At 37.6% G+C, this 27,153-nt stretch overlaps 1 protein-coding gene across 2 annotated transcripts in view; it reads left to right on the top strand.

Annotated features, from left to right (window-relative positions):
• IFIH1 (interferon induced with helicase C domain 1) overlaps window positions 1-5,013 on the top strand; it is a 51,568-nt gene extending 46,555 nt beyond the window's left edge. For both annotated transcript variants that reach the window (XM_033231293.1, XM_033231294.1), the window contains 3 exons: window positions 3,815-4,005; window positions 4,523-4,613; window positions 4,713-5,013. In XM_033231293.1, the coding sequence (XP_033087184.1) occupies window positions 3,815-4,005; window positions 4,523-4,613; window positions 4,713-4,892 (462 nt within the window). In that variant the 3' untranslated portion in view covers window positions 4,893-5,013. The remainder of the gene's footprint in view (window positions 1-3,814; window positions 4,006-4,522; window positions 4,614-4,712) is intronic.
• The last annotated feature ends 22,140 nt before the right edge of the window (window positions 5,014-27,153 follow it).

The following is a 27,153-nucleotide window of genomic DNA, read 5'->3' on the forward strand; positions in this document are numbered from 1 at the left end:
TAATCCTAATTCACATGCAGAGAATCGAGATCCATAGTGGGCAGAAAATTATCGGGGAGCCATTGCTCCTTCCAGTAAAATCAACCATAAATTTTGATAATATAAATTTATACTGCCTTGTTCCAGAAAGATTGCTGCAACTCACTGATTCAATCCAACATGGTGATTTTGGTTTGACCCAATTTGTTTGTAAAGGCACCGTTTTTTAATTTCAGAAATGTAGATGAAATGCTTACTGTGTGCCAGGTAACATTACAGGAATAGCCAACACAGGCAAACAAAACACATAAGACTCCTGCTGCATGAAGTTTATATTTCTAGTGTGAGCCTGGTGAGATTTGGAGGACAGAAACAGTAAACAAACATTAAAAAACAAGAAATACAACATATCAAGATAAGTAAAGAGAATTAGAATAGGATGATATGAAACAACTGACTAGATGGATACTTTCTTTTTTTTTGTAGTTTTTGAAATTCTTTTTTTTATTATGTTTTATGTTCTAGGGTACATGTGCACAACGTGCAGGTTTGTTACATATGTATGCATGTGCCATGTCAGGGTGCTGCACCCATTAACTCGTCATTTACATTAGGTATTTCTCTTAATGCTATCCCTCCCCACTCCTCCAACCCCACGACAAGCCCTGGTGTGTGATGTTCCCCAACCTGTGTTCAAGTGTTCTCATTGTTCAATTCCCACCTATGAGTGAGAACATGCAGTGTTTGATTTTCTGTCCTTGTGATAGTTTGTTCAGAATGATGGTTTTCAGTTTCATCCATTTCCCTACAAAGGACATGAATTCATCCTTTTTTATGGCTACATAGACTAGATGGATACTTTCAACTGGGTGGTTGAGGAAGGTCTCTTAGGAGTGACACTGAAGCTGCATCTGAATGATGAGAAAATACAGAATATGTCATCTAGCTACATCTCAATTTACTAACGCACAGTCATTTGAGTTGTGCAAAGGAATGCAGTGAAGAAAGAATGTATTTCTATAGTATTTCAGGAAATCCCCCATACCACTGAATTAAAGACTGTAACTACTATAATAGCAAACAATCCATTTAGAAGAAAATTCACACCCTTGCATATGGGTGTGAATGTTAGTTTCTTAACATTGGAATTGGCTCTACCTTAAATAGAGTTTCACTAAAGGAATGCTTTCAAATTGGTGTGCATTGCTGTTACCAACTCCAAGGTTTCCTGACCAGGTTTCTGCACAAACCTTTATTTTAAAACTGCTTTAAATACAAGCCAAAGCAAACATTTTAGAGTATCAAATCAAACTTTTGTCACCAAATTATGCCACTGGAAAGTTACTGCCTCCCAGTTAATATTCTAAGAGAATTAATCAAGTAGATGTTTACAAAGACTGATGTTTTGGAGGTCAACACTAGGACAATCTCTGGAGTTTAAGGGTCAAACTCTTCCAGACATTCTTTAGAATAAGGCACTGTCCCTTTGGAGGCCCCAGAATGGACTATATTTTTAGGTTTCCTTTGGCCAAGAAATCTGCCCTCCTAAAACGACTTCGGGTAGATGAACTGAAAATAGGAGTGGCAATGGGGAAGGAGGGGTACACGCCACTAGTAACCTGTTCAAAGCCTGTAGAAAACATTGCTACTGGGAAGATGTTTACTTTCTTCTAATTTGAGCATCCTTCTCAACACAATCTGCAGGCAACCACTAATGAATAATGAGAATTGACAGATAAGATGAAATCTTTTTTCCATGTTATAAACACAGTTTATACATAACAGAGCTTCTTAAGATTAAATCAGACTTTTAGGAGCAAGTTGATCATCATAAATGTTTTTCTCTAGCATTGATTCAACTTTTGCTACATTATTACACTCTATTTGGACTTAGGCTGATTGTAGCTGTGCCTCTTGTATATTTATTATGAGTTCTTTTGTTTGTTTGTTTGTTTGCCCCTCTAGTTACTTCAAATTCCTTTGCTATTTTAGAGTTAGTCTTTTAGCTTCTGATGTCGTGATTACAAATCCATACACTTACCTTGGCTTTATTTTTTTTCTGACTCATTCATACACATTTCTTAATTCTCACATGTATGTGATCCTATAATTACCTTATCAGCTCACTGAACTGTAAATGTCTTATAAAAGTAACCTATTTTAACTTTTAGGGAAAAATATTTCAATGTATTTTGGTATAATTTACATAGGAAATTCATCCTGGTACTTGTCTGATTAACCTATTATATAGCCTCCGAGCTTGCTTGCAAGGTTTTATTCTCTTTTCTATGCTATATGTGGCTGCCTTGAAGGGAGATCTAAAATGTAGAGTTAGGAGCCAAAGAGATGGGCTTTGTTCATCTGCACTGATGACTTACTTCTACTGAAAATTTCCCCTCGGTCTTAAAGAAAACAATTACTTCCTCCATAATTTAATATAAATATTTCATCTATGAGAGGTCAGTTTGGAGATAAATTATTCAAGAACCAGATTTTTCTACCATGAAGTTGTGTTGGTATAAACACTGGTCAGTCCCTATGTCAACTTTCATATGTTACATAAACTAGATTATTTCTGTTATAAAATAAGTGCTGCTGCTAGTCACAGAGCCTAGAATAAAGATGTTTATGGGCATATTCTCTCACATAAGGAATCTAGGCAGTATTGGCTCCATGAAGTTATGAGGAATCCAGGCCTTTTCTCTCTCTTTTATGCCATTATAGCATTGGGCTTTCATTCTCATGGTCGAAGATGGCTTTTAGAATTTCAGCTGCCACATCCTCATTCTAGGCAGGAAGTAAGAAGAAAATGGAAAGAGCGAAAGGTACACATGCCAGCTATCTACTTTTTGAGAAGATTTTCTGAAAATTCCACTCAACAGCTTTTTACATGTCATTGACTGCTGGTTTGGAAATGTAGTCATTTAGCTAGCATATTTCCACCCAGAATAAAATTATGACTCTGTTAGGGAAAATGGACACTGAGGGCAAAACTAGCAGTTTCTGCCACAACTGTGTAAACAGTAGACTGATTAAGATGGTGAAGGGTCTGAAAATTATAAAGCATGAAAAAAGATTAAAGGAATTTAGGTGCTTAGCATAGATTAGAGAAGACGTTGGTAATGTAATAACAGTGTTTAGTAAAGAGATTCCATGTGGGAGGAAGTTTAGACCTATTTTATGGAGCAGAATTAAAGCAAATGGATAGGCTGGCACAGTGGCTCACGCCTGTAATCCCAGCACTTTGGGAGGCTGAGGCAGGTGGATCACTGAGATCAAGAGTTTGAGACCAGCCTGGGCAACATGGCAAAACTCCATCTCTACTAAAAATACAAAAATTAGCTGAGCATGGTGGCAGGTGCCTGGAATCCAAGCTACTAGGGAGGCTAAGGCAGAAGAATCGCTTGAACCCAGGAGATGGAGGTTGCAGTGACCCGAGATAGTACCACCACACTCCAGCCTGGGCAGCAGAGCAAGGCTCCATCTAAATAAATAAATAAATAAATAAATAAATAAATAAAAAAAACAAATGGGTAGGCTAGACAGAGAATTTTTGTTGAATATTGCTAAGGACTTTCTCACAATATAACTTTTCTGAAATGGAATGGGCTACTTTTTGAACACCTAAAGATTGCATATTTTCATGGTTACAGGAGATGATTATATACCAAGTTCTTTGGGGGGAGGGTTATTACCTCATTATTTTTATTTCCTAGACCATGAGCTAACTGTATATTTTCACAACTAAGACCTCCAAATTTCAGGAGACTTACTTCTATGAAACTGAGAAAAGAAAACAAACCTGAAACCACTAACTATTCCTTTCTCTGTCCAGATTTTGGAATTACAGATGCAAAGTATAATGGAAAAGAAAATGAAAACCAAGAGAAGTATTGCCAAGCATTACAAGAATAACCCATCACTAATAACTTTCCTTTGCAAAAACTGCAGCGTGCTAGCCTGTTCTGGGGAAGATATCCATGTAATTGAGAAAATGCATCATGTCAATATGACCCCAGAATTCAAGTGAGTCCAGAAAGACCCATCTTTAAATTTTTCCACAAGGGGTGAAGCAGGTTGCATTGTAAATGTTCTTTCAAAATAGTGCAAATGAGATTCATTTATTTTACAACTTCCTCTCCTTTAGCCTCTCAATTATATTCCTATTTTAAATGTCTATGTTTTAAATAAACTGCACTGGTGCAGGAAAAGAGAAGTGTAAGAACCAAAGCCATTTTGATCCAAGGCATGTATTTTTGTATGCTCATCATTTGTTCTCAAATTTTTGAACAACTAAACTCAAGTTAATATAACCAACAGACTTGAAAGAAGTTACAAAAGGCAACATGCCGGTTGAGAGGTATGTGTAGAAGAGAAGCATTGCCTTAGTTGCCATAACAAGCCTGGCAAGCAGGAGGGAAGGAAGGAATGCCATGTAGAATACTACAGGCATGTGGTTGAGCTCCAGGTCCAAAAACCCATGAACTACACGTTGGTATTTTGTCAGTTCTCTGTGCTGATTCTTTCCCTTTGATACTTATAGGGAACTTTACATTGTAAGAGAAAACAAAGCCCTGCAAAAGAAGTGTGCAGACTATCAAACAAATGGTGAAATCATCTGCAAATGTGGCCAGGTGAGTAAATTGCTGTGGGCCTGATTTTACTTTAGCCAGAAGAAATGTTTAATTGCATGTGCATTTAATTTTCCTCTTGCTCTCTCTTTTGTTTTCCAGGCTTGGGGAACAATGATGGTGCACAAAGGCTTAGATTTGCCTTGTCTCAAAATAAGGAATTTTGTAGTAGTTTTCAAAAATAATTCAACAAAGAAACAATACAAAAAGTGGGTTGAATTACCTATCACATTTCCCAATCTTGACTATTCGGAATGCTGTTTATTTAGTGATGAGGATTAACACTTGACTCAAGATTCTTTTACAATACTATCAGTTAAACATTTAATATGATTATGATTAATGTATTCATTATGCTACAGAACTGGCATAAGAATCAATAAAATGATTGTTTTACTCTGCATTGAACTCTTTTTAAGAACACAATATATTATGCATTATCCATCTTGTTGGTGGGCAGGGGTAAGGAAAATCTACCAATAATTCTCATTAGTGTAGAGTATTACAGTCCTGTGGAAAGAATGCTGAAGTACAAATGAGAATTCAAGGTATCAGTCTCAGGTCTGCCACTAATTTTCAGAATACAATTAGGAAAATCAGTTCATCTTTCGGAACCAGTCTCCTTATCGATGAAATAGTCATAACATTCCCTGGTTTTGCTTTTTATTAATTTTGTATGCTTTATAACCGGTTGCCACAAATGTAGTGGCTTAAAACAACACTCATTAATTATAACACATATCCTGTTGGTCAGAAGGGCAGGGTTCTTTGCTCAGGGTCTCACAAAATTGAAACTGAGGTGTCAGCCAGACTGTGTTCTCATCTGGAGGCACTGGGGAAAGAATCCACTTCCAAGTTCATTCAGAGTTTTGGCAGTTTGTTTCCTTGCAGCTGTCTGATTAGGATGGCTGTTTTGCTGTCTGTCCATTGGGGATCGCTCTCAGCTCCAGCAATGCCCCTACCACACAGCATGCTCAAGGCTCTTTCCCAGCACAGATACTTGCTTTTTCAGGGTCAGAAGAAGAATCTCTCTTTCAAGTCTGCTCAGATGGAGTCTTAGATAGGTTAACTGTAAACATTGAAGTGACTGTCTCATCATATCCGTAGGTTCTGCTCACACTCACTGCAAGGGGATTATTCAGGGAATCACCCCAGCCGGTGGGAATTGTGGGGACAATCTTAGAGCTTTGCCTCCTACATCACTTGCCCAGTTTTTGCAACTAAATGATATCATAGGAAAGCACTTTAAAAACTATGAAATACCATCAAAGACCGGTTAAGAAGCAGCATCAAGTAGCTTAAGGCTTCCTTCCTAGACCTTCCCTTCCACGAACATAGCACTATGCTGCAGAACTACCTAACAACAGAGTAGTGGCTAAATCCAGGCTGATCATTAATGCCAACAAGATTACTCGTGTCCCTGGACAGCCATTCACCTCCCACTCTAGGATTCACACTGGAGTTAGCAGGGAGCAGATGCTGAGTGTTATTAGAGAGTAAAGAGAAAAATGTCTGCCTCTGCCCCTCCCAGAACACTGCGGACAATTCTCCCAGTAGAAAAGCAGCCTCTTTTGATAAGGAAGAGCTGCATGATTCAGACAGAAGCCACAATTGACCATTTTAACCAAAACTTAACAAGTCTCACAGATGGCTTGCTCCAAGGGAACAGTTACCTCCTGTGACTAAGGAGAAACAAAATGTTGGAGGGTGTGAAAAGAACATTCCTCTGAAGCTTTGATGGATTAATTGAGTTGATATTACAGTAGTTTTGAATCTTTCCTTGATAATGCCTAAGCAGAGATCAATATTAACCAATGAGATGTCTTGGGTATACAGGAGGACAAAAGAAGACACACATAATTGATAGTTTTCTTAAAATACTTTTTAAAACTCCAGCTGACTCCATTTAAAGTATTGCTGTCTTCTAGAATGTTTTGGAAACTATGCAAGAAACCAAATGCATAAAATAGCTAAATGTACTACTGTAACATATGTAGACTGTTTTTGAGGTGTCAACAAATATCAGGTTTTTTCATCTATGTTTTTCAGTAACTTTTTTCAATTAAAAAAGTGTTATTTCTACTTTAAAGTTTTAAAATACATGTTTCAAATAGTGTGAAATTTAATATGTGATGGTACCTGAAAACTTGAACTATGGTGCATATGTTTCATTCAAAAAATACCGATGATTATTGTAGCATTTCAGCTGATTGTCACTGAACAGTTCAATACTCGTGATATTTTAGGGTCACTTACAGAATATGTTAGACATCAGCCTGTGAGAATGCCTGAGTTTTAGTCTCCATAAGACCTTCGGCCAGGTCCAGTGGCTCATGCCTAAAATCCCAATACTTGGGGAGGCCGAGACAATGGATCACTTGAGGTCGGGAGTTCAACATCAGCTGGCCAACATGGTGAAAAGCCATCTCTACTAAAATACAAAAATTAGTGGTAGCAGGCACCTGTAAACCCAGCTGATCAGGAGGCTGAGGCAGGGGAATCGCTTGAACCTAGGAGGCGGAGATGGTGGTGAGCCAAGATCGTGCCACCGCACTCCAGCCTGGGCGAAAGAGGGAGACTCTGCCTCACAAAAAAAAAAAAAAAAAAAGAAAAAAGACCTTCAACCGGTGGGTAACTTTGAACAACCTTAGTTCACAGTGTTCTCTCCCCCGGAAAATGAGAGATTGGATTAGATAATATCAAAGGACCCTTACAACTATAGCATCCTCATAGTTCCATGCTTTCGGCTCACTTCCTGCTTTCAGTTTCATACCTTGTCCATTCATTAAGACCTTGATATTACTTGTAGTAATATCAACCATGGCTAAATACCTGCCCAGTACAATACATATTGAAATGTAGCTCATGTATGTTAAAAGGCATCGTAAAGATCTCACAGAACAGGTACCCTGTCTGGAGTCACGTGTCTTAGGGCAGTTTCGAAAGGCCCCCAAGTGCCAGGAAATTATAGAACAAGTATTTTCAAACCAACAGATTATTGACAGACCTGGTTGATAAGAAATATAAAGCATAATCCTAAAAGTTTGATATCATTTCAGACCACATGAAATTAAAATACAGCAACTTAGAGTTTATGTAAATATCTTGAATGTAAGGCATTGATTATGGCAACACAAACGTAAATAAGATACGATTTTCCAAAGGATGATTAATTAGTGCATGTCACAAGTAATTGTGAAAGTGCATAATGCTATAGATTCCTCTCTGCAGTCTAATAGTCCCTACAGCAGAGTGTTATGCCTTAGAGAAAAGAATTCTGGTGTTTTCAATTCAGTTAACCATAAAGCCAAAGAGGGTTGGAGTTTCTCTTATCATTGTTGCTTTTAAGATTTAAGAGACTCAAACACACATATGTGCCAGTGGGGAAGAATAATAGAGAGTGATAAAATATTAGCATTGTCCAACTCCAAAATAAATTGCTTATTGGGTATTATTGATACATTCTACCAAATGCTCCTGCTATAGTCTTTTCTGGTCTCCCTTATCCTTTCTCAAATGAGTGCCTCTGCACATGGTTAGAAGTTGTTCTTTGCCAACTCTTCAGCAGATACCCTTTATGGTCTTCAAACACAAAACCCAAATGTCACTTCCCAGAATCTAGCCCGTTCACATTTTCTAAACTGGAATGGAGAGAAATGTATGGAAGGTATCTCTCCCTCCTCCTGAGCGTGATAAAACTCTCACTCCCAAAATCTGGCTAACAATTATGTGAGTCATAACAATAAAGAAATAAGAAAATTAGTTTTTTCCTTATAAGACTTATGAAGTTTATTTGAAACTTCTTCTGCATTCTTCAGTTTGTGCATTTCTCCTTAGTCTTACTAGATAGATGATTTTATATATTTTATAGGGACAGCCTTTCTATAGGGACAGCATAGAGTGAGACAAACTTGGGTTTGGATCCTCACTGGCTTTGTGACTTGGGCAAGCCACTTAATCTCTCTGAGACCATAGGGAACTATAATAATATCAACCTTGAGGGACTCTAATGAAAATTTGGATATTTCATGGAGCATGTTTAGGTGTTGTCACCTCATAGGAATTAATGTATAGAATATAGGAGCAGGAGTTGTCCGAAGAATACCAGCAATTGTAGTAGCCTCAGCTACTACTATGAAAAACATAGATGAAAAAACCTGATATTTGTTGACACCTCAAAAACAGTCTACACAAGTTGCAGTAGTACAAAATAGAAGCAAAAAGAGCAGTTAGATGACACTAGGCAAGTCTACTGTGTGGATAGGATAACGGTATAGCATACTAATAGTGAATTTTAGATCTATGTTTAACATTTAAGTAGGATATAAACAAGATTGGAGCCCTCTCCCTTTCATCAATGATTGGCTCAAAAGACTCATCCCAAAAAGGTAAGTAGTATCTGTAATGAAACATCGTTGCTATGAATATGCTATTCAGTGTAGCTGGGGGACAATTTAATGTCCAGATCTTCTATGGACATAACAAAAAGATACATATCATCAATATATACACATAAGTGTTACTTTCCAAAAGTAGTCTTCTTCCCATAGCCTCATCTACCATCTGAGCTTTAACTTGGATTTAAAAGTTATGAATTAATAAATAGGGCTCAGCACTTTCCAATCTCACCTTCAAGTAGATCTGCAATGCTTTAAAATGTTGTGATCAGTGTAACCCAGTTGAAGCTGGGCCTCTTTGTGGTTTCTCTCAGCATGGAGTTGTATTTAGAAGAAACTCAACAACAGTGTCTAAATTAATATAAAACCAACTTAAAGGTTTATTCCTGACATGCAAATGAAAAAGTTCCAAAGAAAAGTTATATATTATACAATATTTTAAAAAATTATTTTAACTCTGTATTTCCCAAAGAACCATTTAGTATAGCATGAACACTACTTCTTAGTGTACTTCTCCTTAAAATTATGTTCCTAAAATCATCATGTGTAGCTCTTTATCTCCCTGGCCCTTTCTCCCAAGGTCTCCCTGATTGCTTCCTTCATAATGTAAATCAATATGGTTTTACTATGTTTATTTCTTTGCCTCACTCTGTTCAGTATCCCAGACTTGATAGATGCCTGAACCACAAATGGTTTTCATATCTTAGAAATGGGAATAGGGGGAGGGGGAATTTCTGTGAATATTCATATTAATATTTTTAGTCCCTACAATATCAGAAAACAACAGTGCCAGTTATCAATTTGTTGACTTTTATCTCCAAATTCAACTTTTTTGTCAGGTCTCTGAAAATGCATCTGGGCCCTTTAAATATTTTTTCTTTGCCTCCTGGCAAGATATTAGGCTTTGCAAGTGGGAGGGACTGGAGAGACATTGCAGGAAAAAAGGGTTGGGTTTTGCTTCCTGCTTCTTGTGTGCTTGCTTAGCCAGCTCCTGCAGTGTGGGTGGCTTCTCTAGCATCCAGTTCCTGTAGTCTATGTGGCTTTCTCCAGCAACAAGGTCTTACAGTGCACTGCAGCCAGCAGTGTTCAGTGGCCAGCAACTCTGCTGGCACCTCCTCGGGCAGTTTTGTGTTGAGTGCCTCAAGTGACACCTCTTATGAACAGCTTTCCCTAGCACCCTAGGGGGAATATTTCCAGCAAGTTCCATTGGCACCACAGCAACTTCTCCACCATTCAGTGACCCACACTCATAACTGCCTTCTCCAGTAACGCCTTGATCTCAGCCTTGCATGCTCTCTCTCAGGTCTAATGGTGGTAGCTGCTTCATACATCTGCTATTTCTATGTCCTTTATAATTATTTTTACTTCTTATTAGGTAATCCTCTGTTACTTCAATACTGATATAGTTCATAATTATTTATATCAAACTTTATCTGTTCCTATTACTATGTGGTTTCTCCCTTCAGACTGGACTCAGACTGATTCAATCACAACTAACGAAATATGAGAATTACTTCATAAGAAGTTATAATTTCCAAAGAGCCAATTGCTCTTATGTATGAGCATTCAGTTTCACACAGGAAATGACTCAAGCACATCTGACCAATTCTCTAACCAAATAATTTAGAAACATCACAGAATGGATTTTATAACAAGATAGTTTAATTTTCTCAATCCAAACACCCCTTTTGCAATACTAGTAACGGAAACAAAAATTTCTATCTTCTATAAAAGACAATATTACTGAACTTCTTGTTTTTTTAAAAATTGTATTTAACTTTTTTTTAAAGTTCCAGGATACATGTACAGGATGTGCAGGTTTGTTACACAGGTAAACGTGTGCCATGGTGGTCTGCTGCACCTGTCAACCCATCACCTAGGTATTAAGCCCAGCATGTATTAGCCACTTATCTGGACGCTCTCCCTCCCCTGGCCCCCTGTTACCGAACTTCTGTACCTGCTCCTGTTCAAAACATGCAGGTTACCACTGATAGAGGTAAAATAAAACTGTAGAGGATATTGAATTCTCAAACCATGATTCGTGGAAAAGGAACCAATTTTTACTAAATATACCATATGTGCTAGGCACTATCTATAGTGTTGTACACAAATTATTCATTTAAGAATTCCTTATTTTTACGAGACATATTAATGTTCCCTTTAGAATCCCAAAGCAAGCATTGCGTCTCTTGTGAAGAATCACTGTATTGTGACTTTGAGGACAGAAATCCCTTAGGGAGCTCTGACTTGACCAAAGTAGCCAATTCTTTAAAATGACACTTTTCTTTTTATAAAATCTGCCTATTTGCATGCAATACAAGTGTTTAGAATCTTATGAGCTAAGTAAAAAATGGAGCTTAAAAAAAGCAGGAAGAGTTTTTTTTTAATTTTTATTTTTTAAGAAAGCACCAGAACCCATATTTGTAAATGAAATTTTTTCCCTCTTGGGAAGTATATTCAAATTCCAGTTATGCTGAACTTCCTCACTAAGTCTTGGAATGTCTTCAGTTGTAAACCCTTCTGAGCATACTATTGACATATTAAATAGATTAACATATTGAATAGATAGCTAGATACAAAGGTAGATAGATGGAAAACTAGCTAGATATAGATAAAGATATTAATATAATTAGAGTGAGGTATTACATTTGACCCTAGATATTAGTAATAGCATATCACCATTTCATTCACTGGGTTTGGCTCTACATAACTTTTGTCCATTTTCAAAAATGACATTAATGCAAAAGAGCAGAAATTTGCTGGAGGAAATAAATGAGAAAAAAAAGTTGAAGAAAAAAATGCGTATCATACTCTCTGGGCCATTTCATAGGAAATATTCAAAAATCTTTTGAGCAACAATGACAGTATTAGACTGTGAAATTTCTACCACACTTTAAAAAAAATCAATCACCAGGCCGGACGTGGTGGCTCACGCCTGTAATCCCAGCACTTTGGGAGGCTGAGGCAGGCAGATCACGAGGTCAAGAGACCGAGACCATCCTGGCCAACATGGTGAAACCCCCGTCTCTACTAAAAACACAAAAATTAGCTGGGCATGGTGGTGCATACCTGTAGTCCCAGCTACTCGGGAAGCTGAGGCAGGAGAATCACTTGAACCTGGGAGATGGAGGTTGCAGTGAGCTGAGATCGTGCCACTGCACTCCAACCTGGTGACAGGGAGAGACTCCATCAAAAAAAAAAAATAATAATAATAATCAATTACTAACATAAATTTACAATTGCTATATGAACATGTCACTTTTTGTGTCCATCAAAAATTGACCCCACATTGTTATTATTATTACCTTCCAGCATAACCTCTCTGATCCTATGAAGTTAGGTTTCTTACAGTTTCCCTCTAGCATAAAAATTTCCTCCAGTCCAAAACCATGCAGTATTTCACAACAAAGTCTCCCAACCTCCAATAAATCATCTCTGAGTAAGCCCCATGTTAATCTTCTCTCTTTTATTTTAGCTTCCCTCATACATCATGCTTTTAATCTGTACACACTGACAAACATTTTTTACATATTACCTTAAACTTGTTTTCTAGTCATTGTATGTACTTTTGCTTTATGTCTCCAATGGATCTAGTAGTCATTGTACTTATTTATCTGTTCAATATCATCTGTTTTATATACCCATTCTCCAGTGGATCTACTCACCATTTATTTATCCATCTATTACATAAGAAACAGAGATGGCATGTAACGAATATAAAGGTTAAGGGAGGACCCGGAATGGAGGTGACATTTTAGAGGGTGACTTGGAAAACAAGAAGAGGAAAACAAGAAAAGGACCACCTTAAAGGGTGGAGGGAAGAGGCTTCCCAGACAAAAACAACTGCATAGGCTGAGTCCCACGTGAAGAAAACCTGGAATGTTCAAGGAACTGCAAAAAGGCCAGGGTGGTTGAAGAGTGATGAGTAACGAGAATGACCTAAAATGAGGTTGGAAAAAAGGGCAGAGCCAGCTCACACAGGGCCTCGTTGGCCACTGTCTAGAGCTGGATTTCAGTCTGAGGATAATCAGAAGCCAGTGGAGATTTTCATCCAGAGAGTGACAAGAACTGATATGCACTCCAGCTACTCTGACAAATTGGTTGAAAGGGACAAAATAGAAGCCGAGAGAGCAGTTAGATGGTACTAGGCAAGTCTATTGTGTGGAATAGGGTGATCGTGATGGAATGGACTAGAAAAGAGGCATACTGGTGGCAAATTTGTTGATAGATAGGATATGAGGAAATCAAACAAAAGGAGAAATTGAGGGTAAGTCTTATAAAAGTGCTGACCTCCCCTTCAGATCTCCGTGAATTTAATATACACAATTAAGTTACATTAAGTACCTGTTGGGGAAGCCAAGTGAGGGCGACAAGGGAAGGACAATAATGCTTTCCCTAACAAAGCAAAGAATGGAGTGAGGGCGACAAGGGAAGGACAATAATGCTTTCCCTAACAAAGCAAAGAATGGAACATGAGACCCCGGCAGACAGAGCAAGGACTTCAGTAACATTGGTCACCATCTGAGTGACCACAGAAGATCACTTAATCTCTTATGTCTGCTTCCTTCTCTGTGGGCCGGGACAGCAACATCGAGGGTTTGGGCTCTGGAATCAGACTGCCTAGGTTTTTATTCCAGCTCTTTCGCTTACTCTTAGACAAAGTGCTTATCTTCACTCCAAGCCTGTAAAATGTGAATAATAACAATACCTGTGTCTTGTGTTTATAGTGCAGGTTAAATGAAATAATATGAATAATGCACTTAGAATAGTGCCTGGTGCATAATAAGCATTAAATGTGTATCACTAGCTGCCGTGAAATGGATTGTTGGGAGGATTAAATGAGAAAATGTTTGCATAGTAAATAAAAAAAATTATAGCTTGCAAAAAACTAAACTGCCTTTGTTTTAGGGAGAGAAAGAGAGAGACAGAAAGAGAAACTGTCTTTGCTTTAGAAACTCCCTAACAGGCGAATTTATTTTTTAAGATGAGACCTTGTTGTGACTCTGCTGTGAATGAATCAAAGAAATAGCTTACCTGTTTTGCACAAAACAGGATCATTTAGAAGGAGATAGAAAGGAAGCAAGAAAATGTTGAAGAAAGACAAAGTCCTGGAACAGGCTGGAGTCTGGAACCCAAGTAGAAGAAATAACTAGTGGAAATTCCAGCATCATTGTCCTAAAACACTAGTAAACTTGCTACTTACTTGGGTTGGTGTTATTTGGCATAAGTAGTCAGGGCTATCTGGCAGGGCAATGTGGAAATGATGAAGGGAGAGCATGCACACACACACAAAAGTGGACTCAGAGAATTCTGAATAACAAATGTTGAACATGTTACAGTTACTGGCACAGAGGAGGCATTCAACAAATATTAATTTTCTTTTCTGATTTGAGATATAAAATGTAATCTCTGACCTGGGAGAGTTAACAAATTGGTTGAGAGTCCAATGATTATAGGTATAAAATTATTAGAAAAAATATAGGCATACAACAACAACATGGTATACAAATTATGGGCACTGTAGAGTTTATAAAAGTCAGGGATCAATCAAGAGAAGTTCTAGATTATTTTAGAAAAGATTCTGAATTAGAATAAATAAATAATTCAAATGATGAGGTGTTAGATCCATATTTAATATAATTTAAAGATAGGAAAGGAGTAAGAAGTGTTTTCCAAAAAGAGATAAAGAGCAAGAAAGAAGAAGAAAGCCTAACACATTTTGCTTGTGTACTAGAATGTTATACTGTATCTGGGTTTGATTGGTAACCAGTATGAAGTTATTCTTGAGCAGGAAAATGGCATGTTTTAGAAAAGATGACCTACAAGGAGTTAACAGGCTAAATCAAAGATTGAAGAAAAAAAGTGGAAGGAAAAGGATCAAGGAAAAAGCTGGTTGCAGTCATTCTAGCTGAGGTTAACAAAAATCTGGATTTGGTCATTGGCAGTGGGAGAGGGAATGGGAGGAATGAGTGGTTCTGGATGACGTTCAAATAAAATCATGAGCTGGGGAAAGGAGGCTAGCATGACATTGATGGCAATAAATAAAATAAATATGAAAGTATAGCACAGTTGGTGATAGAAACAAATGCAAGTAATTTATTTGCATCACCTTATTTTTGCCCTAAATATGACTCATAGTTCTGCTTGGTCATCAACTAGTGCTAAATGTAGTCATATTCCTGGCATATGGAATAACTATTTTATTGTACCCAAAAACTTGCTCACTGGGCTCCAGCTGTTTCATAGTCTATCCACACTGAGCCGTGGCAGATATAATTCTCTTGTCCTGAGGAAAATGTTTAAAGCAACTCAGAATCTCTTTTGAATAGGAATAGAGCAAATCTTTTTACTTCCCAGAGATTCTGGTTCCCTAGAAGAGTGACATAATGAGTCTTGAGTACTTACTATGTTCACTGCCGCTCTATCAATGAGGGCAAACTAGTGGCAGGACCTAGGTGCTATCTTGGTCTCTGTTTTGAACTGAATTTTTTTTATGAACTCCAAATTCATATACTGAAGTCTTAACTCCCACTGTGATGGTATTTGGAGATGGGTCCTTTGAGAGTTAATTAGGTTTAGATGAGGTAATGAGGTGTGGCCCTTATGATGGGATTAGTGCCCTTGCAAAAGAAGAAACCAGAGAGCTCCTCCTGCTCCCCCATCCTTCTATCTTGTGATTATATAGTAGGAAGGTGGCTATCTGCAGGCCAGGAACAGTGCCCTCACCAGAACCTGACCATGCTGACACCCTGATCTCAGACTTACAGCCTCCAGAACTGTGAGGAGAAAATTAATTTCTGTTGTTCAGGCCACCCAGTCTTTGGCATTTTGCATGGCAGCTTGAGCTAATACAGCCTCTCAATAGCCAAATGAGGAGCCCAAAAGGTTACCAACTTAGAAAGGCCAGGGAAATGTGTTACTGAGAATGTTGCGTAACAAGAATGTCCATTATGTTGCTTTTTCCATTTCTACTCTGCTATAGTCTGTGGCCTGAGATAACAACTTTATCAGACTTTAAGATTATCCTGGACAAGCTCTGTCCAATAAAACTATGGTGGGATACACATAACTAATTTAAAATTTTTTAATAGCTACATTTTAAAAAGTCACAAGAAGTAGGTAAAATTAAATTTAATAGGTCATTTAATTCAATATAGTCAAAATATTATAGACATGCTACCAATATAAAAATTATTAATAAGATAGTTCACTTTTTTTCTTACTAAGTCTTTAAAAATTATTGTGATGTGCTATTTTACACTTATAGCACATCTCAATTTGGATATGCCACATTTCAAGTGCTCAATAGATACATGTGGCTAGTGGCTACTGTACCAGATAGTGCAGTTCTAGATATTTCATTTTTTTAAGAAAGACATAGACACAGTTTGTTTAAATATGAAGTCCCAGTTTTCTTCTTGAGGGTTATTACCTGGCTTTAAAGTCCCTTATTTTTCTCTTAACTCCTTGAAGTTTTCTCTTTCTGGTTGCTCCCATCTTTATATCATAAAACAATTAATTGTAAGACTACATAATGGACACTGTGGTCCTGCTATGGTTTGAAAGTGTGTGTCCCCTAAAGATTTACATGTTGGAACCTAAGACCCAATGTGATAGCATTAAGAAGGGTCTGTAGGAGGTGATCAGACTATGAGGGCTCTGTCCTTATGAGTGGAATTAATACCCTTATAAAAAGGCTTACGGGAGTGAGCTATTAGACTTCTTTTGCCCTTCCACTCTTTGTCATATGAAGACACAGCAAGAAGGCCCTCACCAGACACCCAAATGCCAAAGCTTTAATCTTGGGCTTTGCATCCTTTGGAACTGTGAGAAATAAATTGCTATTGTTTATAAATTACCAGATCTCAGGTATTTTGTTATAGCAGAGGAATGGACTAAGACAGATTTTTTGTGAAGATTCCCTCTTCAGGGTTAAGGTACTCACCTTCCTGGGCCTATGAATATGGCTGCTGACAGTTCACAGCTGCCTCTCTTGATGGGTATTGTCCTAGGCTGTGGGGAACTACTTCCCCTCAGGCTATGCCCTCTGGAGGGTAGCCTGAAGCCAAATAATGACTGATGAGGGGCATGAGTCTGTTTCATTTACTCCACTTGAGACAACTCTGAAGGAACAGTCCAAATCCTGAAGTCTCTGAAGGGTTGACAGAGGCCTCCTTTGCCACTGTACTGCAGTTCAGCATTTCACTCTGCCCCATCCTGTTTCCTTCACTTTCCTACAGGTGTCTCTTGTAAGAGCAACTCCCCCTTACTCCTTCCAAAAAAATAAACTGACTCTGTTTGCATCTCTTCATCTCAAAATCTGTTTCCAGGAAACTCAGTTTAAAAGAGAATATAAAGTAGTCTCTTTTTTACCAAGGCAAGATCATTAGCAGTGTTTGAGGTAGGGGAGGAAAAGCAGAACAAGACTCTGATTCATTTTTGTGTCTTATACTTCCCCACATGCGAGCAAGGCTAGGACATACTCTTACCCTCTGGCTCTTCATGTCTGTTCACTCCCATTGCCTTTCTTTTCCTATATTTTTCCCAAAGATCAAAGTGACAACTGAGTAAAGGGCATGGTCAAAACTGAGGTTCAGCAACAGCATTGGGTCAAAGCATGAGAAATATATCCCCAAATGAAAAAGATATCAATGGCACAATATGGTAACCCATACGTGTATTGACACCACAAGAATACTGTCTTGTCTTTACTTTTCCTGACTCTCCAGGGCTGATCTGCATGGGTAGAGATGCAGAGCAGTTCTGCCATTGACATTAGTAGCTTCATCTTTTAATGCAATCATTGCCTTCATTTTCTTTCTTCTTCCTCAGGGAAATTCCACCCTTCTAGCCTTTATATTTATGACCCCATAATATAAAGACCCCATGCTGGTGTCTGTGGGTCCCTGCTTTCCCAAAACACTCTCTTCACTGCCTTAGACTGGTAGTCTAGTCCCGTCTGGTAGTCTTTTAACACTTTAAAAGATGGGGTGTGGGGAGATCACATCCTCTTTGTCTTAAAACTTGGGCTTGTCTGCTACACAAAGTCCTGCCCATGGTAGTGGCAGTCACATAATAGGACAGTAAATTAATGCCTGAACAGATTGTGCAGTTCCAGAGAGTCCACCTTCCCCGGCTTTCCTTTCTCCTGCCTACTGCTTCCTCCATCCTTCTTCACAACTCCCTCCCCTGTGACGCTTTCTTCCAGAGGATGAGTCTGGAGGAGGAGGCAGCATGAAAGGGAGAACTTGCTGCATCAGAGTTTGTGCCAATTGGAGGGAAAGCTCAATCCCTCAGCAGCCTGATGGTCCAGATGGCCCCATAGGCTTTGCAGAGCTCAGAGGCCCCCAGACAACTCCTTGTCTGCATCAGCTTAGCATTGCCACTAAAATTGATGTTATACCAAGTCATCCCCCAAGAGCCTGGTAAATCACTTGTTAAAAAAAGAGTTCCACAGTTTTGGCACATGAACCTGACAAGGATTTTTTGAGATTTCTAGCATTTCCAGAATTTAATCAAATGATTGTTCTTATAATTAATTGTAGTATTCTAGTACTACCGTATATTTTTATATAAACTACAAATTGCTGAAAAGAATCACATTGGATACAGTATTATTAGATTATACATTCATTCAAATTTCACTAATTAAAACATCAAAAGGAAGTAGACATGGAGTTCAACTAATTCTCACTTTACTAATCCATGAAACAGATACTTCTCATAAATAGCTGGTAATCTTTCCTCAGTTCTCAGGAAAAATAACTGAATAGCTGCAGTAAACTCTCCTATTACTAGTTCTCCACATTACAATTTTTTTAAACCTGCAATTTATCTTGAAAGGCACCCTTGAAGCAGTAGCACAAGGATTAAATGACCATTTTTAGATAATAATGGTTAACATCTAATCGTTTAATTAAAAAAAAGGAGTTTGACCCTTTCCTGGTCACACCTGGAAGTGCTTCACATCTGGAAGTCGACTTCCAGACGACCTGGAAGTCGTCTAGCTTGGGCCACAGAAGGTCGCAGGACAGCTCCCTATCCTCTCTGTCCTACATTCATCCATTCATTCATTCATTCAGGCAACAATACTGATTAAATACTTATTTTATGCCAACCATTGTTCCTCAACTCTTGGGATATATGAGCAAAATAAACAAAAGTACTTGCCCTCATGGAGCTCCATGCAGGAAAAAGAGGCAATAAGCAATAAAAATAATAAATGTTATAAGATGTTGGATGGTGGTAAGATCTATGGGGGGGAAAAGTAAGATCAGAAAAATGGGAAGCTAAGGGGAGCTGATTTTAAATGGGGAATTGGGCCTAATTTAGAAGGTAACATTCGAGCAAGGACTTAGCCCATTTTGGTAATGTCTTTATTATTTTTTCATCCATAAATCTTATGTTCCTATCATTCTCTTTTTCTTTCCCAGGGCCTTCTACCAGACACGTAAGAAACATTATGTAAAGGCCGGGCGCGGTGGCTCAAGCCTGTAATCCCAGCACTTTGGGAGGCCGAGACGGGCGGATCACGAGGTCAGGAGATCGAGACCATCCTGGCTAATACGGTGAAACCCCGTCTCTACTAAAAAAAATACAAAAAAAAAAGCTAGCCGGGCACGTTGGCGGGCGCCTGTAGTCCCAGCTACTTGGGAGGCTGAGGCAGGAGAATGGCGGGAACCCGGGAGGCGGAGCTTGCAGTGAGCTGAGATCCGGCCACTGCACTCCAGCCTGGGCGACAGAGCGAGACTCCGTCTCAAAAAAAAAAAAAAAATAAAGAAACATTATGTATGTATGGGCTTAAAACTACACAGACCTTGAGTCAGGGCCAGTTAATTTTTTTATGATAGTATCTCATTTATATCTGGAAAACCTGAGGCCTGGCCTTACTCATGGTAACTGTATGATATGATGATATGATGTAAGATGTGCTACACAAATTTCTGTCTCCTCCTTTCCCAGACTCTTTACTGCCTTAAAATCTACTTCCTGAAATAGTTACATAACTTTCCCATCAGCCAGCCATGCTGCCTGAATTCACCATCGTTAAGATATTCATTACTTTAGATTAAAGCACGGCATTTTTAGTGATTCTCTTTTAAAATTCAAACTTGCCATGGGAATAAGGCTTTTAAAAAAATCATTCAAGCTTACGAAAGAAAAAGGCTGCATTTATGGCATGGCCAGCAGGTTCGCGGAGAGTGGACCCCAGGCTCCCTCTGATGGGCCAGCGGCCAAACTGGAGGACAGGGAGTCCAGGAAGTCCACATGGCAGACCAGGCAAGGACTGGAAGGTCCTAAACTTGACCTGGTATTTTTTAATTACACAAAGAAATATGTTCTATAACTTTCTTGATCAGCTCGCCCTCTCACCTAATTTTATTTTCTCACTGGGATACCATATTTTTGACCTCTGATGGAATAGCACACAAAGGAAGGGGTATGGTAGGAGCAGAGTCATCTGCCTCAGCACGAAAAAGTGTTCTATCTTGAAAGTAGTTTAGAATTTCTGGACATAGTGATAATAAACAGACAACCAACTTTGAGTGATATTTACTACTATTTATAAATATACTGTAGGCATTGCACCGCTTTTCTTACCTGCTTCCAGGACACACCATGGCACCAAGCCCCACCTTGGTACTCATGGCTCTGAGACATATATTTCCAGAGTTTCCACCATGTACACAGCTACATAAATATTTCCTTCTTCCCCTCCACAAAAATAAAGTCATATTATATATACTAAGCAACAGATTTTAGACATTTTCCATGCCAACCAATTTAGACCTATATCCTTCATTTTTATGTGTTACATAATTTATATGTCTAATTTTGTCTGGATGAATTCTTAAATAGTTTTAATTTCTGGATATTGTAAATGAAGTTTCAAAAAATATTCTTGACTTTGCATCTTTGTACACTTATCCATGTTAACCTTAAAGCACATTCCTAGAGTTAGGTTTGCTATACCAAAAAATACGTGTAATTTTGACATTTACTCCTAAATTTCCCTCCAGAAAGTTTTCAGTCCTTCTTCTACCACCATCTGAGTATGAAAGTGCCAGCTTCTCTACAGCCTTGCTACCAGTAGGGTTCTCTAGTCTTTTTAATCTCTGATAATCCAAATTAAAATGATCCTATTTTGAAACATTTAACATTTTTAATTTTACGTTTTCAACTTTTGTGAATATGTGGATTTGCCTGCATGAACTGCCTGCTTTGGTCCTTTCCACATTTTAATTTTTTTTTTTTTACTGCACTGTGGAGCAAATGTTCCTAAAAAGGGAAAAAGACACCAAGCACAAATTTCATCTATAGTATGAGACTAGTTAGGAATAGACCTAATATCCATCACATGAGTTTGTAGACTTATTTTTGAAGTTCTGAAATACATTTAAAAATCATGTGGCTTCTATATTTCTCTGAATGTATTTCCCTTCCTACAATGTGCTTTCAATACCATTTGGTGATAACATGGCAGGGACTGTCATGTGTGCCTCCAATTCTTATTCTTGTCTTCACAGGTGAGATCTCTTCACTATCTGCTTTGGGAGATGAGGACATGGGCTTTCCTGCCCTCTGTCTACCTTACCTACCTTTCTTCACTCTCTTTCACTTCCCAACTTTGGTTACACATACATTTACTTTTATACTTGTTAAGATTGACAATTTCTCTGACTATAAAGGTCTCAGTGACTTCTAAAAATTTTAAATCAATAAACAGTTTAAATTACTATGACTACTTAAGCATTGCTCTTGAGCTAACTGGTTTGGTAGGATCACTTTTCTTTCTCTATGGCACCAATTCCCATGCTGTTCAGCGAAGAAGTTACTTAGAGATTCTGCTTTTACAGTCCATCTAGTACCTCCAAACATTATTGTGACTACCAGGATTCTTGGTTCCAAATGGTATGAAAAACAACACAAACTTAGAAAAAAATTACTTACTCAAGAAAATAGATCTGACTTCAGAAGTGGCTGGAGATAGGAAGTCACACAACGTTTGTTGTTAGCATCTGGTCTTGTCATTTGCTCTCTGAGTGATGGCTCTAGTACTTTACTTCTTTATTTTGCTGAAATACACCCTTGAGTTCCTTTCTACAAAAGAATCCTCGGAGTATAAACTCTGATTTATCACACATCTGAAAATCTTTTATTTTGTCCTCATATTTAGCAGTGTCTTAGTTAAGTAGATTCTAGTTTGATTAGCATTTTATTTCAGAACTTTGAAAAATAGATTCATTGTTTTGCAGAATCTGACTGGCAGTGACAAGTGTGTGGTCAGTCCAATTCTTGATTCTTTCACATGACACTTATTTTTTTTCTAAGGAAGAATATAAAATTTTATCTTTATAATCAATATCATAGAATTTCACAGTTATGTGTTTAGGTATAAGTCTTTTATCATATTTTGTGCTGGATATTTTGTGGGCCCTGAAAAACATATTTTCTTTTACAGTTTGGGGAAATTCCCTTGCATTCATTCTGTAATAACCTCCTCCCCTCTGCCTTCTTTGCCCTTTAATCCTCAAACTTCCTGAGTTTATATTTTATGTCTCTTAACTTTCCATTATATTATCCAACTTTGCCTTTCTGTTCTGAGGGGCTTCCTCGATTTTATTTCACAAAACCTATTTTGATTTAAATAAATTTTGGTGATCATATTTTCAATACCTTAGAGCATATTCATCAAGATTCTTCAGAGAAATGAACTAATGGGAGGTAGATAGATAGATAGATAGATAGATAGATAGATAGATAGATGTTAGATAGGTAGATAAGAGGAGACTTATTATGGGTTGCCTTATGCAATTATAGAGGTTAAAAGTGGGGAAGGGCCCTGGTATAAGTTTCAGAGTCAGAAGGTCTGAGAACCAGGATCTTAGGGCAGGACAAGATAGATGTTCCAGCTCAAGAACAGAGAGAATCATCTTTCCTTTGCCCTTTTGTTCAATCTAGACCTTCAGTAGATTGGGTGATTTCCACCCACATTGATAAGGACTGATCTTCTTTTCTCGATACTGATTCAAATGCTAATTTCTTCGAGGAACACCCTCAAAGATAAACTCAGAAATAATGTTTTACCCGCTATCTGGGCATTCCTTATCCTGGCAAGTTGACACATAAACTTATCTATTATCCCAGTAAGTTGACACATAAACTTATCTATCACAAGAAGTTTTTTTGAATGTTGCATTTTTTAAACTTGGTCTCTAAATTGTGGCAATATCTTGTTGAATCTCACTGAGAATGCTAATTCAAACATTTTAAAAGGCCTCTGTTCCCAGAATTATCTCTATGGTCATTTTCAAAATTTATTCATCTTGCTTAAAAAATTGTTTTTTCTTTCATGTTTTGGGGTTTTGATTCTTTTTCTTTTTTCTTTTTTAAAAATATTATTCTTGTCTACTGATTCTTATTTTTGTTGCAGATTAAGAATGAGGTGAGACTGGAGAGATCCTGGTATACAGTTGGTGGGTTTAAGGATAAAGGTCAGAAAGCCATTAAACTGGAGGACTGGATTGACTTTGGTGTACTGACTCCTATACATGCTCCTAGGATAAATGCTTAGCTGCAGATTTTTTTTTTTTTTTTTTTTTTTTTCACCCAGAGGTGAAGAGTCCATGTATGGATTTCCAACCGGTACTCTTTTTTCAGCCCCCATCTCCCTTTCTTACCCTCGGTGGTAAATACCATCTCAAATATGGAACTGTTTCATGCTTCTGCCAGGCAAAATGATTCCTTTCTAGGCATGGTCCAGGCAGCTGCTATTTCTTTATCCATTGATGATACTTCTTCAGTCTCTTCATTGTCATGTCAGTGTCCTTTTCATCCTTTACAATCAGCTTAATGGAGTTTCCAAAGGCAAAGAGATCAATATATATGTTCAATATGGCATCTTAAACTGGAAATCTCTCCATCCATATTATACAGAATTGGGGATATAACTCAGGGCATTTCTCTGCTGCCCTTAATTATTGACATAATTTGAGGTGAATTAAGTTCCTAGATGAACATCCCAAAGGATATCTTAGCCTCTCACTGCTTTGCCAACTATATCTCTCTAAGGACCTTCACTTCTTTCTTCTATCTCAGCTACTTACTTCTGTGACCATACCTTAGGCCTCGTTGTAACTTGAGCTGAAATCTTAAATACAACCTGCTGCTATCTGATAAAAAATCTCTTTTATTTCCCATCCTACTGTTAGCTACTACTAGGACTCATACTTTGAACTCATTAAAATGTCCAGTATTTTAGCCCATGTATTTTTTCCTTCCATCTTCAGCTCCTCCTAGTTCCAGCTGGATCATACATCCCAATCACTGTACCAATATATACCCTCCTCTGAGAGCCCTAAGCATGGGTCAATCCAATTGTGTTATAATGTGAGACTATCTGGGTTTATCCCATCCCTACCACTCATAAGTTGTGGGACTTCGGGGAAGTTATTTAGATTTTCTGTGCATCCATGTCCTCATCTGTAAAATGAGGATAATAAAAGTATGAATGTTCTGGGGATGAAAGGAGATAGCACATGCAAAGTGCTGAGAAGAAATGTCATGATCAATAAAAGTATTCAGTAGACATTAACTAGTATTAGTAATATTCTCTAACCTGAAAATACTAGTGAAAAAGCAATATGTGTCAATAAGTTATGTTAAAGTCTATAGGTGCTTAAACATTCTATTTATACTGTTTAAACAGTCTTCTTGTTGGTTAACCACTTCTAAAGAGATGTAGTATTTCCCTGTTTAAATGACAATGAAGCACTGATTTCTCTTCTGAGTCTTTGTGCCCTCAGCACTCAAAGAAATGGGTTGTGTCTCTGTTCTCTTTCTTTTCTAATCCCATTTTGATAGTTAATCCTTTGGGTCTCCAAGGAGCCCTTGCCCTAGTTATGATAGGATAATGAAACACTGACATCTAATTACAACTTTTATGAAGGTAGCAGATACCAATTACAAACTGGGAGTCATGTGGCTTTATACTCTCCCTTATGTAACAATTGTGGTTTTAGAAAAGAGATCAAATTCAAAAAATAGTTTGAGCTATATCATTTCCCACTGATGCTATATTATGCCATTTCTTCCAGATCTATAACTATGTGATAGTTATTTTGAGCTTTGAAGACCTCAGGACTCTTTCTAGCTTGGAACTCAAAAATCTCTTTGTTGACGGGTATTTTGATCAATCCTTTGATTTAAGCAAGTCCCTGGAGGAAGAGCTTTTAACCCAGGCACTGTATAAATAATTATCTGATTACTAGACCCCAATTTAAAAAAACTCTAAACAAATTAATATTTTGAACACAATCCTTGTAGAGTGAAATTGTGTTCTTTTGAGACATATGTAACAAGGTACTTTCAAGATGTGAAGATCATTAATATTTTAGCCTTAATTATTTTACTCTCACAACCTTAAAGTTTCCCCCAATAGCAAGTTGGTGAAATGTCAATTATAATTTTAAGACATATATATTTATCACTTTGGAATAAAATTTTAGGAAGTATCACAAAGAAGCAATGTAAGATAGCAACACTGGGTCCTGTTAAAATCTTGGGCAAGTTATATAGTTTTTCTAGGCTGTTTCCTAATCAGCAAAATGAGTTTTGGTATGGATCAAATGAAATAATGCATTAAATCACTTTGTAGATAACAGTAAACAGTAAATATTCATTGAATCTGAGGAATCAAATGGGTAGGATGTTAGGAGCTTTTAGGTTTTCTAGAAGCAAATTTTTACTTTAGAGTATAAAATCAGGCTTATTTTTACTGCACTTCTATCATTATTCCCCTTACTTGTAACTTGTCTTTAAATAATTTGTCATGGCTTTTGGTTAATAAACACATCTCTCTTTCATCTCCCCACCATAAAATAAAAAGATAACATCCTTATGCTCTCAGCGTGGTCTTACCTTCAGACTCTAGAAATACACAGCTGAGTGAGTTTTCTGGGAAAACATATAAATTAAAATCATTTTTGGCAGATACACATTGGCTATTAATAAATAGTTCTAGTAAGCTCTCCTCCTTATAACCTAAGGATTTATGTTATAGCTCATTTATCCAGCGGGCTTACTAGAATGCAGTCATATTCCAAAGTCAGTCTTACAAGGTCCCTCTCTGGAAAGAACTCAGTTGATAAGCCTCTACTCTCCTAATTGCTGGCCTTACCTTTGTACATGCCAAATCGTCATCCTTTCTGCTTTTGTAGCATTTTTATAGACCCAGAATTGCTTTCTGAGAAAAGTCTCAGTCCTAACAAAGGTTAGACTTGAACTGAGAATTACATGCATGTGATATGTGTCCTTTCCAGTCCTCTTCCCAGGTCCGTGTAGAAATCACCAACCAGCGAGAACACTCTTTCTACAAAACACAAACTCAGCTTCAGGCTATTTCTGAACAAGAGCTTTAGGAAGCAAAAGGAAGCAAGTATGTAAGAACGTACCTGCCATACTTGTACTAGAATGTAAGTTCCTTAAAGGCACACACTGTGTCTGATTCCTTTTTTTTTTCTCAACAAAAATGTTGATTGGGTGTTAACTAATTGTATAAAGTAGGAATAAGAGTCAGTTTCCTAAATGTTTTTAAAAAGTTAACAAAAGCATTTTCACTTTGACTCCAAAATTTTAAAAAAGCTAATAAAGATGTTATAATATTTTAAAAATCCAAATTTTATGGGAGTTCTTGTCTGGATGAAAATTAGAACACATTCACATTGTCTCAAACGAATGAACATGTGTGACTCTATAAAAACAATACCTCCCTAAAGCATGAAATCAGATGGAAAAACTCGACATCTTTATTTCTGCAGTCAGTCTCATTTTTCTTAAAACATTTCAAACTAGTAAGAATTTTCCAGAAGTTACAGCTTGACTCACCCAACCTTCCAAGGAAAAAACAAAAAATATTAAACAGACACTGTTTCACTCTCATCATTTCCCCCCCCTTACTAATAGTTGCAACTTAAATGTGTCTTAAAGCACTCCAACTTCTTCATAGTGCCTGTTAAATAAGTATCCTGTGGACACCCTCGCACAGTCATAGAATCCTAAGTGGTGCTCAGACCAGTCACATGTCAGTGCATTCTTAATTGCTAGAGCTAATATGCTCTCAGCATGGTCTTTTAATTACACCCTAA

This window comes from Trachypithecus francoisi, unplaced genomic scaffold (genome assembly GCF_009764315.1).
Source record: "Trachypithecus francoisi isolate TF-2019V2 unplaced genomic scaffold, Tfra_2.0 Lachesis_group13, whole genome shotgun sequence".
In the NCBI taxonomy this organism is placed as follows: domain Eukaryota; kingdom Metazoa; phylum Chordata; class Mammalia; order Primates; family Cercopithecidae; genus Trachypithecus; species Trachypithecus francoisi.